Here is an 18,002-nt window from a genome sequence, read left to right as displayed (position 1 = left end):
CCCTATATTATATAGTCGATTGATACATAATCTGTGCAAGAGGCAATTGCTTCTGAATTGTTAAATACCCACCCAAATAACTATGTCAAATAATAATGAATTGCGAAGGTTTCGAAGAAGGAGATTCTAAAAATATGCTAACTAAACTTAACGTCTTTACTGAAGTCAAGTCTCTACTATAGCCACACCCTAATTTCAATCAATCAATTAGCGACACAGACTAGTAATATCATCACAAAGTAAAATTTCCCAAATATCAGGTAAACCCCTTAACATGGGGCTCGTTTAAAGTTATGACTTTATCATTGTTAAGGTGGACAAAGACACTGATTGAAATTCATTTTTCAAGGAGCATCAAAATTCTTTCCTACTGATCATATTTTTGCGTTCAACAACTCAGCCAATTTTATATCAGTGTGGATTGACATCTGATATCGCTGATGCAAGGGATACATTGATCCAATCGTAGCAGCCAAATCATGGTGGCCATATGAGTTGGATTTAATCAGCACAATTAACGTTATCTATCACAACACTTTTTAAGAATCGGGCATTTTCAGTATCTAAGATCAAAGTTTTAAGCATTAGAAACGGTACTCAGCCTGATTTCTTCATGTTTAAGAAACATATTTCTTCATTTTGGATACTGAACATTTCCAACGATCGGATAAAAGTTAGCAGCTTACATGTTTACCAATTTTAAACGAGAATGAATTCTTCCCATAACCCCTCTTCTTCAAAAGTTAAAAACTAATTTTTTTTAAACAAAATTATAAACTATATTGCTTGTATCCGGAGGAGGATTGTGAAAAAACAAAGTTTTTGAGCTAGGGAATACCTGGCCGAATCATTACAACGAATAAACCTGTGAAACCGGCTAGTCCACAATGAGACATCTGCACCAATAATGGTCGGGTGACCTTTAATTAGAACAGCTATAAGAATATGCTCAGCCAACATGAAAAATCAGCACATTATAATAGTAATTTTCATGAAAGGAATATAAATTCGTAAGTACCTCGACGCCCCTTGAATCAAATAAGGCAAGACATGAAGCCCTTCTCCAGTTCTTCGGCGTTCAGATTCCGCCCGATGAACACCAGTTTGTTTGTTCTTGCTTCCCCCTCCCCCCAGGGCCGGTCAGGCGATCCTTGGAAGATGTCGTGGACGCCCTGAGACAGTCAACAGTTCTCCAAAACGTCAAAATACTAAAATAATATTTATTTTCAGTTGAGGGAATTGTCAAGAGTTCTGAAAAAAGGGATTGCACCACCAATTATCAAGCATAGTGGGCTAAATAAGACGAGGGGACAAGGGCAGGCAGCAAACCTGGAATACGAATCTGTCACTCATGCCATCAACTGATATGATTCCCTTCATCCTGTAAATATCGTCGCAGCGCTCAAGCAGCAGTGTTCCCAGCCACATATTGGCCTGCAGAAGTGGATCATGAAACTCTAAGATGAACAGATTGACGGCCAGACGGACGAACAGACAGATGGATAGACGGACAGATGGATATGGAGAGAGGGAGAGAACAAAAGCTAGGAGAGAACAACATACCTTGTCTAAATTAAGGTTACCCTCACAGACAATGCTAACGGAAGAGATTCCGGGATCATGAGTGTGATCATGACCATGAGCATGAGCTCCTTCTGCAACAGGAGATAGAGCACACATCAAGTTCTATGTAGGAGAGAATAACTTAAGGACGGACAAACGAATGGATAAACAAAGATAGGTGATCAGTAATTTGACATGAAGGAAGAGGACACAACCAGTTTGCGTTTTCAACTGATGACAACCACTATGGAAAATAAAATACAATAAATAAATTATTCTAAATTCATGTGAGAAAGTCAGGCTAACCGTGTTTGTGATCATGCTCGTGATCGTGCTCATGATCATGATCATGATGGTGATCGTGATCATCACCTTCATCTTCACTATGTGAGGAGTCATCCTTGGATTCTCCAGCGTTTACAGCACTCTCTATCCTGAAAAGTGATGTAGAATCCAGAGAATTAATGTTATTATTAAGTTAAAATTGTATTATGACGTTAAAAAAAAGGAGGAAAAGATTGAGGAAAAAATAAAATATGAATGGCGGAGAGACGGAAAAGGCTGAGTAAAAATCAGTGCAAAAATGACAACAAAATCTCAAAAGAAAGGAAACTTCACATGAAAGTTCAAATCAAATGCTTGTGATAAATCCTGACAACTCCTTATGGCAAGAAAAATCGGTTCCACGAAATAATAACCCAACTCTAAGCCACGTGAGGTACAAAAACCTGCAATGAGCATGGGAAAAGCAGCGCATGGTCGATCATGGGTTTACCTCTCCAGATCAAAACCCCCAATTCCAAGGACATAATCGAGATCTACTTGGCCATACTTTGTTTGCTTCACGTGAGCCATGCCATTGATACCCTGGTTCAAAAAGCAAAGAAAAGTGTATTTCGTCAGATCTAATAGAAACAAAAGAAAACCAGCGATTGGTAACTGCACAATCGACCTTCACTCTTTGTACAAGAGTGGTCACATCTTGAGTCCCAACGAGATCAGTCTACAAAAAAATGAAATTCGAATTAGTCAAGAACAAAAAGAGAGATAAAACATCGATTAAACCCGACGATGAGTAGCTTCTGTCAACCAATTTTGCACCAGACGAGAAGAATTACCAAAATTGAATGTTCATAAGGGGTGATCTTAACGCATTAGTGCTTTCAGTCTGCAACCAGAAACAGGTACAAAAAGAAGATTTTTTTATAAGGAAGCGGAGATTAATGAGAGTATTTTCGCATTGTTTCTTGCTGAAATGGTATGAAGTGGTCCAAGGTTCCAATACGCCTAGAGGTGAGGCGCAGGGAATAGTGATTAGGGTTTGCAGTATGAAGGCGAAGTCATCATCACCATATAGAAAACATCATAACCATAATCACAAACGTGCTTGACGATGATGCCAAGATGACGAGTTTGGATGAGCAGACAAAAAAATGAGAAAGAGAGATAAACGGAGAGAGAGAGAGAGAGACGGAAGAGAGGGGAAGATAAGCGAGAGAGAGAGGTAGAGACTAGAGAGAGATATGAGAGCTAGAGAGGAGATGGAAGAGAGGGAGAGACGAAAGAGAAAGAGAGAGGGACAGAGAGAGAGAGAGGTAGAGATAGACGTGAGAGAGAGAGAGACGGCACTTATATAAGAGGGAAAGAGGGAGGAAGGAAGAGAGAGAGAGGGAGAAAGGAAGAGACAGAGAGAAGGAGATTTAAGGGATACGCACAGAGAGAGATGGGGCGAGATAGTTGCAACTCACAAAAAGAGTCTTGACAGAAATGAGTGGAGGTGGAGAGAGACAAAAAGAATGTGAAGATGGCGTACTATGATTAGATAATTTTATGAGTTTCTTCTGTCGTCCTCCAAGCCGCGTACAAGTGATAACAATGATGATAAGGATAGAAGTAAAAGAGAATGATAGAATCATTGAAAAAAAAAGATAGAAGAAACGGCGGGAATGATAGAAGAATAAGCAGAAGTAAAAATGGTTACAGGCCTCGATCAGTCCTTGAACCCCCAGGGAGAATCTCCCAGCCAGTTCAACAACTTGCTTGACTGCCCTCTGTAACAGAGGCCTACGCGTAATAAGAGGGAAACTACCCAAAAATCAAAATGATGGAAATTCCACTGAGAGGCGCCTGGGATCCTAACACACTTCTTTAGGAGGTATACATCAAAGACTGGGTAATTAAAAAAAAACCAATCACAATCTTCGAAAGAGAATTTGGACGTCTTAAAAGAGTAGATGAGCATACTCAAGTCTCAAAATCCAAAGAAAAAATCATCATTCAAAACACCATGTCTCAAACCAGGTTAAACCCACCAGTATCTGACACAGATCTTAAAGACGTTAAAACTTGATTGATTATAATTAATACCTACGCTCTATTTAAAATCATCAACTCCAAAGCAGCGGATAAACAACATACAAAGAAACTAGAAAGGAGGCATAATTGCCCAATGAAGCAGCTACCACAAAACAAGCAATTAGAAGATTCATATTAAGAGGAAATTGCTTCAATAATGACCAACCTTGTTGACAATTATTCTGTCGGCATATGCTACTTGCTCAATTGCCTCATTGACCACTCCTTTCGGTTTGACTTCATCAAGATGAAAGTTAGCATGTTTTGCATCAACAAGAGTAACCACTCCATCTAATTTCACAGACGAATAGACAGTATCTTCTGAGTAGAAAGTTTGAATAATAGGAGCAGGATTAGCAAGCCCTGCAAGAATACAAGCATCCAATCTGATTCATAAGGCTTAGAAGAAACACAGAAAACAATTTGGTAAAGTAATTAACTGATATAGCTCAAAAACTTGACATTTAAATGAATAAGACAAACTTATGGATAACTTTAGCCATACAAACATTGATATCAAAAAATCGAAACCAGAAAACAATACTATCTTCCAATTCATAGCCGAAGAAACCTTCTCAATAATTAAATCGCAACAATATTACTATTCCTTTTTTCTAAATAAAATATTCCTTCTGCTTAATTAGATTTTTGAAAAGTGTTGTGATCGGTACATTCAGCCATCCCCATCTTTCATCTTTCAGTATTCAAGACGTCAGTGGGAACTGGGAAAATGATTGACATCATGATGAGGCGTCTCTTACGGAGAGGATCCGGGCCAGATCATAGCCATGGGCTCATGATGGTTGCATGGGAGATTGTGCGTCAAACTATTAAATTGGGAGGATTGGGGGTCTTACACATACAAATTATGAACACAGCAGTACTAACAAAGTGGGAGGAAAGGATTATGAATCCACAAGACGACCTCACCATTCTAATACTGCAGGACAACTATGGCTGGGGTTTGAATTGGGAGACAAAAGCAACTCTGTTCCAAGGGGCATTGATCTTTTGGTGAGGACTCAAGCAGATCTTTCCCCAGGTATGGCACTTCTTCTCAGTTAAGTTATACGATAGCTCAGCATTTTAGTATTGGTTGGATGCATGGTTGCCATAGAGCGTGGAATCTGAAGTTAGTTGGTGCCTTGTTGAACCAGAGGGTTGCAGATTTCCTGGACATGCAACAGTCCCCGGCACAGTTAAGCCAAAGGTGCAGCGAACAAGATGGCTGGACATGGGTCACGAGGACACAACAATCATTTATTTTTTAATGCCCTTTTGCTAAGATTGGGCCAGCTAAGAAATATCAATGGTGGACGTGAATTTGGAAGAGGTTTTTTGGGGCTCAATCCAGAGTTGCAGGTGTATAAGAAAGGAAGAAGACCGGCGGGTCTGGTGGCACTTTGGGCTATATGGTTGCATAGGAACTAGGTGCTATTCAGCAGCTTCTACTGATGAGGCTATTTGTGAGTTGGAGGGACTTACGGCGGTGTGGTTTCCTTGGGTCGTGGATGGAGAGAAGAGGGTTTAAACATGTTTGAATAGACAGAGATTGGCATTTAAGGTTTGACTAGGAGGGTCACCATGTCGTGGGGTGATCGTCCCTATTAATGTTTTTAAAAAATTGAATTCATAAAAAATGTTTAAACTTCAACACCTTCTCTCCAATAATGAAAGCATAAAATATCATAAATACACTAATTATATTTTCTCCATCAACCAACTACATATTGAGACATGGTTTAATGTATAGTGAATGTATCAAAGTTTGTCCAAATGAAGTTCAGACAGACCCGAGCCATTATTACTACAAGAAGCAAACTGGCAGGTTCCTTCTCAGGAATCAACCCGAAAAGAAAAGAAAATAGAATGCATATGGAGCCTTAAAACGCTGCCAGAAGCAGCTTGGGAACTCCAACGAGACTACCTATATAATTCAAACGCAAACCCTGTTCTACTTACATGAGTTTTAGAACAAAACCAAATGACAACAAAAAACAGTGAAACGAGCTTCTTGCCCTGAACCAGCCCAACGGCCTGACAGGCTCATTCGGTGGGCCTCGAAATGCCCCTATGCCTTTTTACTGATAGGTCCCCAACAGGACCATATCACAAACAAATCAAACCACCACCCAAGAGGAAACAGATATCTGCAGCTGAGTTGATCTAAAGATCAAAGTGATTTCAGAATCTAACCATAATTTGTCCACAAACAAAACAAGTATCCACAAAGCCAAGTTGACGGTCTCAGATTGCATGCGTCGACCCATTAATATAGTATATTTCTGAGAAGAGTTTGCTGCCACCACCTATCAGGCCGACGAGCTGTCTACAGAGCTGCATCCCTACTTACCTGGTTCATGCACAATATGCATTTTCTGGCAAAACAGTGTTTTCTGATGTCTTTATGTTCCTCAAGTCACAAAGAATCTCATCTCTGCTGGGTAACATGTGATGATAAGCGAGCTCGGTCAAATTTATTGATTCCATAAACTAAAATGGTATTCTGATGCGCATCGATTCTTCTCCAAGCACTACCAAAGGAAGAAGAGGAAGCACATGTGAGAAGACCTGCGTTGACCATGCACGTGTGAAGATCTCCTATAGATAAGAGGGGACCGAGAAGATCACGGCCGGTCTTTTTCTCAAGAAGTTAGTTTGCCACTTGAGGCAAAGGGGCTGGGGGTGCAGGATCGAGCCTGCCAACCAGAGGGAGCACTTGTGGAGTCCTCCTGAATTCTATCTTTTCCATCTACCTCTATTCCTCTCCATCCTCGTTCTTCTTTCCGTTGTAAGGTACATTGTTCGGTTTGGTATTGTTGAAGACGATATATATATCTTTTTGAACAATATTGATATTGATCATATTTTTCCATCAAATATTGGATTGATATCATATTCCTCATGATAAAGTGAGATGAGGCATTTCTAAAATTAATTTAATTATGTTAGACATCGACATTACAACCATTGGGATATTCACCATTCGTCAGGTCTTCATCCCTTGTATAGTTCCAAAAAAAAATCAACATTACAACCATTCAATACTCACCGTTCTCTCTCATCTCTTATTTTGGTGCTTTGAATTTATTTTCATTATTGTACCAACACGCCTATGGAGATGCCACGTGTCATCCTGTAAATGTTATTGGCTCACTTACTATATCGGATCCAGGCTAACGGTTTCGTTCATTAGCCTGTCCACAATGTACTATTACCTGGTATTTAAACCAGGATCAAACGTGAATGAACTTGTCGCAGTTTTTCCTCATTCTCCCTGACATCAAAAGTTTTGTCTTCCCTGCAGCTCAGCTGTAATTGTCGACAAGACTAACTACAAATTGGATCACAATGTACTATTACCCAGGTAATTATGACCTTTCTCTATCTCCTTCTCTCTCTCTCAAACTGTAAGTGAGTCAGCAGTTATAAGCGACCCACAATTTCTTCATCCATATTTGTAAGTGGGCATGTTTTTTTTTATAAGTCTCCGATGATTTCTGTTGTTGTTTTAGATAGGCCTACTCAGAATATTCCCTCGTGGGGAGTATCTCCCTAAGTGACATAAATTTAGCCGCGGAAATTCTGTACCAAATATAAATGAAAATAATATTGAAGAAAATATATAAATAAATAATACAAAATGAGAAATGAGAAATGAGAATCAGTGGAAGATCTAAAAATTGAATATTTCATTTCACTTTCAATATTACCTGTAGTCTCTATCACAATGTGGTCGAATTTTCCTTTCTTCCTTTCAACCAATTCAGAAATTATTCTAACAAGATCACCTCTCACAGTGCAGCATAAGCATCCATTATTGAGCATTATAATGTCCTCTGTTCCAACTCTCTTTTCGGCAACCAAGGAGCCATCAATGCCAACCTCACCAAACTGAAAGTGCATGCAAAACCAATGTTCTGAAGGTAATTCTATAGTAGAAGTATAAGAATGTACAAGCAAAAAATATGAAAAAATTGTATTCCTAGTAACGCAAAAATATTAAGAAGACATTTTAGAAAAGATAATTATAAAACTCGCATTAAAAATTCATGCCCACTACACTTCCTCCTTGCCGCAACATTAGCTCTAAAAGAGAATGCCAAGCATAAAAAAGAATAATAATTCAAGAAAAAAAGGTTGACGCCCTTCAAGAATGCAGTGCATCACTCACATAGAACCGCAAATGATATAGCTTTCATTAGATATCAAAATATACCGGGAATCTTAAGGAGGCAATAACTTTGAGATGCAAAACATTGCTGCAGCCCGGTTGCCAAGAAAAATGAGACATCACGGCCAACAATTAATCCGACAAATGAGACACCACGGCAAACAATTGGAAACGTAGACTAAAAGAAATAAAAAAGAATTGAAAAAAGACTCGATTAATTTTCATCTGATCGAAGGAGAAGAACTTTAAAAACGCGCAACTCGTAATGATTCTCGGACTGCCGGAGGGTTCGCACAAAGAAACGAGCTGTTCGTTCGAAAGTTTGATCTTCCTCAAAAGCCGGCACCGATGATAGAGGATAAAACAACATTTCCAAGTAACTTCAAAGAATTAAATTTGATGAACGGGAAACATATGAAAAGCCAAAGAAATGACAATACAGTAAACTGAATAAATCAGCCTAGCAGAGTAACAAAAAATCCAGCGCATATTGAACAGATGACCTCGTTCTCGATCACCGCAATACGCTTTCCGTGGTCAGCAGTCAAGATGTGGTTTAGCAGCGTCGTCTGTCGATTCCAATTGCGCCACCGGAAATCAAGAAAAAAAAAAGGTCAGCAATTAATCAATAAAAACCAGCACACGAGGAACAGATTTAAAGCACCAAATCGCCCAAGGCGAACGAGAGAAAAAATCCAGAACACGTTCAAAAATCATTCTCTTCACCCACCTTGCCGGCGCCGAGAAAGCCGGTGATGATAGTCGCGGGGATGCGGTTATCGGGAGGGATTTTGGTCGTCTCGGCGGCGCTCTCAGCCTGCGTTTCGGCCGACGGCGGCGACGCGGCAGCGGAGCAAGTGAAACGGCGGAGCTCCGCCGTCCTCCGGCGCGGCGACACCGCCAGCCGCCGCGTCGCAGAGAACGCGACCGAGCTCGGCGCCGCCGCCACGCGGCGGAGCGGCAACGCCCGCGGCCAGTCCGCCGTCGCCGCCACTCTTCTCCTCGTCAGGCCGATGAAGCTCGTCGCCAGCTCTGCCGACATCGCCGCCATGGCGCTCCTCGAGCTCCTCTCCAGAGACTTCCACTCTCTCCCTCTCTCTGTTTGTAATGGCACTGCGCGGCGAGATAATAGATAATGTGTAAATCTCTCCTCACTTGGTCGTCATGTTGCCCTATCATCATCCGCCACGTGGAGGAAGCCCGAGATATTTCTCGTATTTATGACCTTTATTTTATTGGTTTTACTTTCGAAAATGTTTTATCTTCGGATTTTAATCGATTAAAGGCCTTTTCTTTTAGCCTGCCCCACAACTTGAGAGTGTTGACATCTTTAACTCATGCTCGGTGGGCGACGGGGCCAATCCAGATCCAATGGCGTGATGACACCTGGTGAGTTTGATAAATATTGAAAAAAAAACAAAAAATTCTGATAATATTGATAATTGTTCAATTTAGTTCTAAATTTTGCTTCTGATTGTTCCATAAACACTGATAGTGCGAAGTCAAGGGGGATGTGGATCTAAGTTCGATTGGTCGGACAGATTGATTGAACCGAAATCCTGATCGGTCAAGAACATAGATCGAAGTATTCTAGATCTGAGAGTATGCAATATCGATTATTTAATCCTCGTTATTTTAGAAATTTTGTACAGATAATTGGGCCAAATTTCGCACAAATAATCTGTTAAGTATAGTTCCGGATCATCCCGGACGTGGACGATGGACGGGAGGGGACGAATGTTGTCCCGTCCGACGTACGGATTCAGTGTAGGAAGGACGGGACGAATTTTAGTCCAACAGTAAGAAAACCATCCCGTCCAGTCCTCCCAGGACGAGTTTTCGTCCCGTCCCTCGTCCTAGACGAGAAAACCCATTTTATATTTTTAATATATTAGTATAGATTTTTCCAAGTTTTTTAGGGAATTACAGAGGAGAGAGAATGCAAAGGGCCATATGTACAATTATTTCTGAGCAATAGTTCAAAAAAAAAACGATTATTTCTGAGCAGCATCTGCTTGCACACACGTCAAAAAATAGTGACTTTGATGCAAATTGTAATTGCGAGGCCACGTCGCTACATCTCAACCATTGGATGTGAATCCGGCGGTTTTCCGTCCAGATTTCGTCCCATGGGATGAAAACCGTCCCGCCTGGTGGTCCCTGAGGCGAATTTTCATCCTGAAATTCGTCCGTAACTTTGGACAGGACGATTTTTTCGTGCCGGGATGAAAAACTCGTCCCATTCGCGTCCCTGCACTATACTGACAAGCCAATTTAGGATGGTTCCCCCTCTTATACAAGTATACACATATTTTTATCCTTTATCCTCTAAAATATTTACCAGATAAAGAGATATACACGCTCAAGACATTTACATAGAACTTACACAAAGAAAGATGCTAAAGGTGGCCCCAATTGATCAATCTGTACCAAGCTCATCTTGGGCAGGAATTTCAGAGCAAATGAGCCGTCGAGGACGAAAACCGGCCCGCTAGCCACCGGCGGGCCGAGGCCGGCTGCCGGACCTCAGTCTCACGGTGTCTCAGCGCCGCCAGAAACTCCTCAAAGCTAAGGTTTCCATCCCCGTTGACGTCAAACACGTGGAAGATGGTCTCGACAACATTGTCCGTGAGGTGTACCCCGCATACCTAAAAGTTAACGGTCAAAGTCAGCGCTAGCTCATGATAGTGGGAATAAAGCTCAATGACAGGCAACATAATAGGACGGAATGGCATTTCGTTCTGTCATCCTCCACAGAGACTGCAGTCTCTGTGCTCTGGGATGGACAGAGCAGATGACTGAACCGGTAGGAAGGCTCTAGGGTTTAGTGTTTAGGGTTTATGACAAAGGCTTTCATTCCATTTCCATTCCCAATTCAGGATGGATGCTTGCGGATGGTATGGTATGACAAATTTAGTCTTAAGTAAAGGGGTAGATCGACGCACATTGGAGGCAGCCCTCTGGAAGTCCGCCTTGGTCAACAGGCCGTTGACCTTGCCGTAGCCAAATAGGGCCAGCTCCAGCTCCCGCAACCGTGTGCGCAGGCTTGCAAACGCCTTGAACTCCTGCAAAATTAAGGCCCACCAGGCTGAGTCAACGGCCCTTTAAACTTGGGAGCAGGGGCAGGGTCAAACCTCAAATGTGATGCGGACGTGGCGGAGATGGGGCTGTGAGTCAAGTTGGTCCGCCCGGTCCAGGAATAAGTTCAGCTGTCGGATGTCGGCAGAGGCCACCATGGAGAGGGCTAAGTCCTTGGCTGGGATCGTCCCCCGCGAGTGGCAATCATAGTGGGAGAATTCCAGCCGAACGATCTGCATAATCAGATCCAAGTGTCTCAGTATTTTACAAAGAACTACCAATTTTGGTGTTTCAGAAATTCGGTTTCATGATCTTTGTCGAGAAATTTTCTAATTAAAAATACAAATTTATGAAAATGTTCAACTTAAAAATACTGACTGAATGTCAAACGGCTTGGTTTTACGAAGGGGAATAGGGCCACCCATTAAAAAAAGAAAAACTTAAAGAGAAATTTCACCTCTTCGTGGAGATCTCTGAGGAACTGGACGAACTTGTCATGGGGGAGGCGCGATGCACCGTCCTCACCGAAGAAGTAATCGACGAGACCGCCGTCTTCGACGGATCGGCCAGCCTTGAACCCTCTGCGGAGGCCGTCTTTATGGGATACACCGAGCCGATTGTAAGACCGCATCAACGACATCACCTTCTTGAACTCCTCCTTATCTATTTCTCTGCAGAAATTCAAAATTCGTCAAAATAACCTTTAATAGGAACCCACCAGTAACCCCTGCTTCAAATTGAGGCCTCACCCATTGTTATCAACGTCGAACATCTTGAACGCCACTGAGAAGCTTGACTCGGGAATGCTGAGCAGTGTGACAAAGAAGATGTACCTGTTTGATAGAGAGAGGAATAATCAAAGCTCATGGGATTTCATTCAAAATGAAAAGTTGGGAGATGAATATACTCGGGGAATGATATAAGGCCGTCATTGTTGGTGTCAAAGAGCATGAAGAACTTTGAGGGAGAGCAGTGCAGCTCTCCAGGCTGAGGTTCTCCTCTTAGGTAACCTTCTCTCACTAAATCGGATTCTGAAGGGGGGAATACAGGCACAACCGCCCTCACTAAATCTCCAGGGGTCATGAGCAAATCACCTTCCGGTGTACAGACGGTAGCAAAATATTCGAACACCTGATAAGAAGGATGCATTAATTTTACAATGATTTTTTTTTGAATCATCATGAGCTATAAATGGTGTATAAAGTTCAGGAGAAATCATGTCTGCGTAGAGCTCTCCTTTTGGAAAAAAAATTTCCAGGGAATTCAAAAGGTATTATCAAAATTCAGACAATGAAATAATAAAAAATAAATTAAATAAAAACAGCGTAAAGAGTGCACACCTTCTCAGGAGAGCTCAGCATCCTCATCCGCTTCTCGTAGTTGAAGAAAATTTTTCGTCTATAAGCGTCTGCAAATGAATCAAAACGGAACATGAGAAACAAAAGGAGAAAAAAAATAATTTTAATCGTAATATAAAGTTGGCTACTCGCTTATTACAATCCGTCCGAGAGGAATCCCTTCCTAAGAACACGAGGCCACTAGAAAAAAAACATCAACCCAAGACATTAGACAATAATAGGTCTCCAGAGATGAACACATGAATTCAAGACGAAATTTTGTGATAGCTGGAGGGAAACCACAAGACGATACCATTAAGAAAAAATACGGTCGTCTAAAAATATATTTTGGCGTTATCTTGCATCTTAAAGACGGGAGAACGTAGACCGGCATCGTAGAAATTAATAAATCAAGGAAATTTCCTCTTCTGCCAGATTCGAAACCCATCCAATAGAAACCACTCAAGTGAGATACAATCATCACAGTGTGGAGACATTTTAAAAAAAAAAAATCACAAAAACAAGCAAAAAAAAAAAAACTAACCTCCAAAGAGGAATCTACCCTTCTTCTGCCGGCAAGAGTGCGTCCCCAAAGACCCTTCTCCATCGAGATTCAGAGAATCTCCAGGCCCCAAACCGGGTGCTTCCGGCAACGAAGAACCAACGGATGAGTTCGACGAAGCATACCACAATCCCAAACCAGAACCAACAGCCGCGATCCCGCCTACAGCCTTCAAGAACACCCCAAAATCTCGACCCTGCGACGACCCCGGCCCCTTGTCCCCTTCCACGGCTGCCTCAGCGATGGAGTACTTGACCGCAGACAACCCTCGGATCGACTGCAATATCGACACCGCGGTCGTCGTCCTCTTCAACAAACCCGACAACATACCTTCCCCCCCGCGATCTCGAATCCTCGAACCAAGCACAGACCTCGACAGCGGCTCTTGAATCGAATCGAGAACGGTCAATTCCCGATCCTCCCAAAAATAAAGATGAACAAACAGTCGTGATAACAATAACACTCTCCCTCTCTCCTCGCTATTTAAAGGCACGATAGCGAGAGATTTCCGGAGCTTTTTCCTATTTGTGGACGAAATCCACGGACAAGAGAGAGAAGCGGCGATTCGTCGGTCGCTCCAGGGTGATATTCTCCGCGCGCTTGATGGAAACGTTGCGGGGTGAGAATATCACCTCGCAAAAAGATGATGACGTGGACAGAAGTGGGACTTATGGAAATAAGAATTAATGAGGAGAAAGGCGGGCAACGAGGATCTCGTCCCACGTGTCGTCGACGTCGGGTGGGGCCCGCAGGTGGACACGTGGCGGGATCAAAATATCTATGATGATGACGTGGAGGTAAGTGAGACTTTTGAACGCAGAGTGGGGCCCGCAGGCTGTTGATGGACCATGGCGGAGCGATCACTAAATGATGACGTGGAGGTAAGTGGGACATAGGGAAATAAGAATTAATGAGGGGAGAGGCGGGCGAAGAGGATCTCGTTCCACGTGTCGGGGACGCCGGGGAGGCACCAATGGAGGCAGTCGTAGACGCCGGGTGGGGCCCGCAGGCTGTTGTTGGCCACGTGGGCCTCGTCGCGGAGAGCCGACAAGGCCGTTATATCCAACACGTGGACCCCAGTGCCGGCGGCGGCGGCCGCCGCCTCCTTATCCGCCGCCACGCCGCCGACGCGGTCCCCGCCGCGGAGCGGCGTCGTGTTGCCGCAGCTGCCGCCGGTGTTCCAGTCACCGCCGGCGAAGTGGCGCGGTGAGATGCTCCGCAGGAACGCCGTAAGCCCGCGGGGGTGACCCGCCAGCTGGGCCCCCACCCAGCGGACCACGCTATGCAGGGTCAGGTTCCGCGCGCGCCAGATCTCCGCCAGCCGCCGGTCCGCCAGCGGCGCGCCGCCCACGTACATGTCCCACCGGTTCGCGGTCAGCTTACCGCGGTTCCAGTGGTGCCCGGTGTTCAGCACCAGGACGTCGAACCGGGAGATGAACCGCCGGAGGAACTCGACCGGCCGGTCCAGGTGCATGGCGAACCGGCCGTTGACCGGTTCAAGCTCGCAGAGGCTGGCTGACCAGTAGAAGAGGATGGTGGTGTTGGTGGACGGGAAGCGGTAGGCCCAGCCGTCCGGCCGGACCGCTCCTCGCGCCCGGACCAGCCCGAATTCCCGGCCCACGTCATCCGTCGCCGGGGACACGTCGTCGCCGCCCGAGACCATGCACATCAGCGACTGGAACTGCTGCCGACCCAGCGAGTCTCCCACCAGCGCAATCGTCTTGCCCTTCATCCTGCCCACTCATGTTAGTCTAGTTTTTTTTTTTTTCAATCATGAACGAATAAAAAGGAAGAAAAACGTTCAAAAAAAGAAAAAAAACTCGAGTTTGACAGTATTTTTCTGGCTCACAAGAATCAAATGTTAGGAATCGTCAAAAGAAGTATGCACAGCGCTAAGTTGAAGGAAGCTGACAAGTATTTCTCTCTAGTTTTGTTTTTGTTTAACAGAAAAAGAGAAATACCCCCCGAAGAAAGTTGAATTTTTTGGTTTTGTTATGGTTAACAGAAATAAGGGAAGTCGAGGTCAGGCAGTTTTTCTCCTAGTTTTGTTATACTTGACAAAAATAAACGAGAAAAAACTTATCAGAGGAAAACAAAACACAAAGTCGACGAGTTTTCTATTGGTTTTGTTCTTGAAAGCAAAATTAAAAGAGGAAAATACGAAAGGCGATCGAAGAGAATTTTCTTGTTTTGTGACTGTGAACCAGGAAATCACAACTCCAGGTCGATGATTTGCCTTCTATTCTTTTCCTTCGAGCAAATAAGCGAGAAATATTCTATCAATTGCGGAAAACACAACTCGAGGTCCAAGAGATTTTTCCAGTATATTATGGATTGTTAAAAACAGAAGGGAAAAAGTCAAAAGGTGAATATACAGCACGAGGTCGACCATTTTATTCTGTGTTCTTGTAACCGTAAAACAACAAAAAATAGTCAAAACCACGAAAAAAGCTCGAAATTCAGTATTTTTCCAGCGTTCTAGTTACCCAAAAAAGGAGGAAAAAAAAAAGATTTGTTCTTTTTCTTTACCTGTCAAGGAAAGTTTGGCCATCGAAGATCGGCATCTCGCAGCCATCAGGCTGCCAGCGGTACCCCTCATATGAAAAATCCGTGCGCTTGGACAGCCTGCAAGCCCACATCTCAGACAGCCACCGCTTGCAGCTGAATCCGGAATAAAGAGGCCGCTTTGTATCAGGAACCCACCGTCCAACGCCGTAATCGCACTCTGCCCAAACACAATCCTCACCAATTAATCTTTTTTGAAGAAATAATCACAAACAGTATAATTCTTGAATATAATCAAGAACTCACAAACAGTATAATTATTTTTTGAAGAAAATAATCACTAAGAGTATAATTCTTGAATATAATCAAGAACTCACAAACAGCATAATTATTTTTCGAAGAAAATAATCACAAACAGTATAATTCTTGAATATAATCAAGAACTCACTGTTCTTTTTAGTGGGATTGATGATTGGCGCTTGGGCAGTTGCAATCTTTACACTAGAATTCGTGGATTTCTCTTTCTGCCTTTCTTCTAGGAGCTCCTGTGACGAGTTCCCCAGTTTTTCTGCTGCGCACAGAAGAAATTCTGCAGATGAATAATGGATAATAATGGAGGATAGAGAGATGAACAGAGAAAGAGAGAATAACCGGCAGAGAAAGTGTCTGGCGGCCATTGTTGTTGAAGCAAGGAAGGCACGAGCGGAGTGTTCTCCCATGCCCAGATGAGCAGAAAGGTGCAGACTACAGCGACGAGGGCAAAAGAGAGCTGTTTTCCTCGCAATCCGTAGAAACCCTTGTTCATCTTCGGCTGCATCCTCTACAAATCAAAGCCGCGGTGGAACTTTCCTGCAGATTCACTATCCATAACTCCAAATTCGCCGACAAACTATGATAAAAATCAACTGAGTATCAACGGATCAGGTTAATTTTTGTAGTTTTGCGACGTACCCCGGCGAAAATTTGCATACCTAGGGACACCCGCCGGCGTACAAATCAACAATTAGTAGCTCGATCACGCCCATTCCTGCAATTGGAATCCAAAAATGCGCACGAACTACGTTAAAAATCAAAACAATTCTTCAGATCAGGGTAAGCTGACGAGTATGAACGAGATCGGAAAGGAATCAAAAACGGGAAAGTACTTTTAAGGGGAAAAGATGCGCGGCGCAGCGCAGATCTGTAGCGGATTATGGACGAAGTGATGACGATGAAAAGAGAAGAGATTGAACGTACCTGCGAGCAACAGTAGAAGAAGAAGCTACGGATCGAGCGAGACCAAGAACAGGAAGAACAGGGGGAGATGGCAGAGAGAAGTCGGAGCCACGACGCGCCTCCCTTCGGACCAGTAGAACGGGTGAAAAACGAAGCTCTCGAGGGGATCGTGACCGCCAGATTCCACAAAACTGAAATTTGTACAAGTTTCGAGTTCCGAAATCCGAAATCAAAGGAGAAAAACAAAAAAAAAAATCACTTTTTTAAAAATTCTTGCTGGGTCAGAGCCGCGTGGTACTTTGGGTCAGGGGTTGACAAGATCCCCACTCCTAAAATGGATACTGTTCAGATTATTGGATCCTAAAATGGATATCGGATGTTGATATCGATAAGAATCTCACTCAAAGCTCGTTAGGAATCCATAATTATCTTACTTTAATTGAATAAAATTAAAGTAAATCAAATAATGCATAATCAGGTAAGAAAAATTTTGACTCTCTTGAAAAATTTGTATATTTTGCATGTCGAATTGTTGAGTAGGTATAAAATTTGAGAACTTAAGACTGGAGAGTCAAGTGTGAGGCAGCTGTTGCGGCAGCCGGCGAGCAGTGGCAAAATGGACACGGCTCTCTTCATAAATCTATAAGAAATTCATTATCGATTTATGAAGCTGGGCTCTCTTCTTCTTCCTATTTTCCTTATTCTCCCTCTCTCAGCCTCTCAGTCCTAGAATTTACTCGTTATGCATTATCATTCTAACAATATTTTGGGAAATTCTATTTAGAAGTAAAAAATTCAATTGCAATTTGTATGTATTTTCATTTGTATTTTTCTGTTTATCTCTCCCTAAATTTTTGCCATCTCTCTCCCTCCCTCTTTTTTCCTACATATTTTTCACACTGGCCCATCAAAATCATCATCAAAGTTTTCAGATAAATTATTCCCATGTCAATGTTCTATCCTCTACATTATGTTGGATGCCATTCATCTGGTACATCTGTGGTCGGGAATCATGTAGATTATATGTAGAGTTTATTATTCATCATCCTAGATGACATGTTGATGGCAAAGAGCTGATTTTCCTGGATAGTGGAGGAACATACCGACGAGGGCTTATTAGAGGAAGAAACTAGTGACATATCAGAGTCACACAGATCAGTCAAATATCCCCATATACTAAAGTATTTGATGCATATAGATTATTTTGAGATAT

The 18,002-nt window shown here is 42.9% G+C and overlaps 3 protein-coding genes across 8 annotated transcripts; all 3 read right to left on the bottom strand.

Moving 5' to 3' along the window:
- Window positions 1-803: 803 nt before the first annotated feature.
- On the bottom strand, window positions 804-9,208 carry PTAC17 (plastid transcriptionally active 17). Its single transcript, XM_078574515.1, has 11 exons — window positions 8,823-9,208; window positions 8,596-8,661; window positions 7,632-7,812; window positions 4,085-4,281; window positions 2,516-2,566; window positions 2,339-2,430; window positions 1,870-1,997; window positions 1,564-1,655; window positions 1,330-1,434; window positions 1,019-1,172; window positions 804-896 (listed from the first exon to the last, which is right to left on the bottom strand). The coding sequence occupies exons 1-10, from the start codon at window positions 9,141-9,143 to the stop codon at window positions 1,035-1,037; spliced, it is 1,371 nt and encodes a 456-aa protein (XP_078430641.1). The 5' UTR covers window positions 9,144-9,208; the 3' UTR covers window positions 804-896; window positions 1,019-1,034.
- An 865-nt stretch (window positions 9,209-10,073) lies between these two features.
- On the bottom strand, window positions 10,074-13,547 carry LOC144702447 (calcium-binding EF hand family protein). 2 transcript variants are annotated; one of them, XR_013581253.1, is made up of 9 exons: window positions 13,052-13,547; window positions 12,511-12,578; window positions 12,078-12,301; window positions 11,920-12,003; window positions 11,628-11,841; window positions 11,227-11,403; window positions 11,038-11,157; window positions 10,479-10,740; window positions 10,074-10,348 (listed from the first exon to the last, which is right to left on the bottom strand). XR_013581253.1 is itself a non-coding variant. In XM_078574499.1 (8 exons), the coding sequence occupies exons 1-8, from the start codon at window positions 13,395-13,397 to the stop codon at window positions 10,546-10,548; spliced, it is 1,428 nt and encodes a 475-aa protein (XP_078430625.1). In that variant the 5' UTR covers window positions 13,398-13,546; the 3' UTR covers window positions 10,366-10,545. The 2 variants fall into 2 exon arrangements, 1 of the variants encoding a protein (XP_078430625.1); XM_078574499.1 differs by lacking the exon at window positions 10,074-10,348 and having other exon boundaries at window positions 10,366-10,740; window positions 13,052-13,546.
- Window positions 13,548-13,733: 186 nt separating this feature from the next.
- LOC144702464 (protein trichome birefringence-like 14) lies at window positions 13,734-17,055 on the bottom strand. Of its 5 annotated transcripts, none has more exons than XM_078574552.1 (6): window positions 16,811-17,055; window positions 16,526-16,601; window positions 16,226-16,423; window positions 16,023-16,142; window positions 15,599-15,794; window positions 13,734-14,802 (listed from the first exon to the last, which is right to left on the bottom strand). In XM_078574552.1, exons 3-6 carry the CDS (start codon window positions 16,389-16,391, stop codon window positions 13,977-13,979), a joined length of 1,308 nt encoding a protein of 435 aa, XP_078430678.1. In that variant the 5' UTR covers window positions 16,392-16,423; window positions 16,526-16,601; window positions 16,811-17,055; the 3' UTR covers window positions 13,734-13,976. The 5 variants fall into 5 exon arrangements, with proteins under 5 accessions (XP_078430678.1, XP_078430660.1, XP_078430654.1 ...); XM_078574534.1 differs by having other exon boundaries at window positions 16,023-16,145; window positions 16,226-16,434; window positions 16,811-17,054; XM_078574528.1 differs by having other exon boundaries at window positions 16,023-16,145; window positions 16,811-17,054.
- Between the last annotated feature and the right edge of the window lie 947 nt (window positions 17,056-18,002).

The sequence above is a fragment of the Wolffia australiana genome, chromosome 1, assembly GCF_029677425.1.
Source record: "Wolffia australiana isolate 7733 chromosome 1, ASM2967742v1".
NCBI classification, from domain to species: domain Eukaryota; kingdom Viridiplantae; phylum Streptophyta; class Magnoliopsida; order Alismatales; family Araceae; genus Wolffia; species Wolffia australiana.
This window is presented reverse-complemented; position numbering and strand designations above follow the sequence as displayed.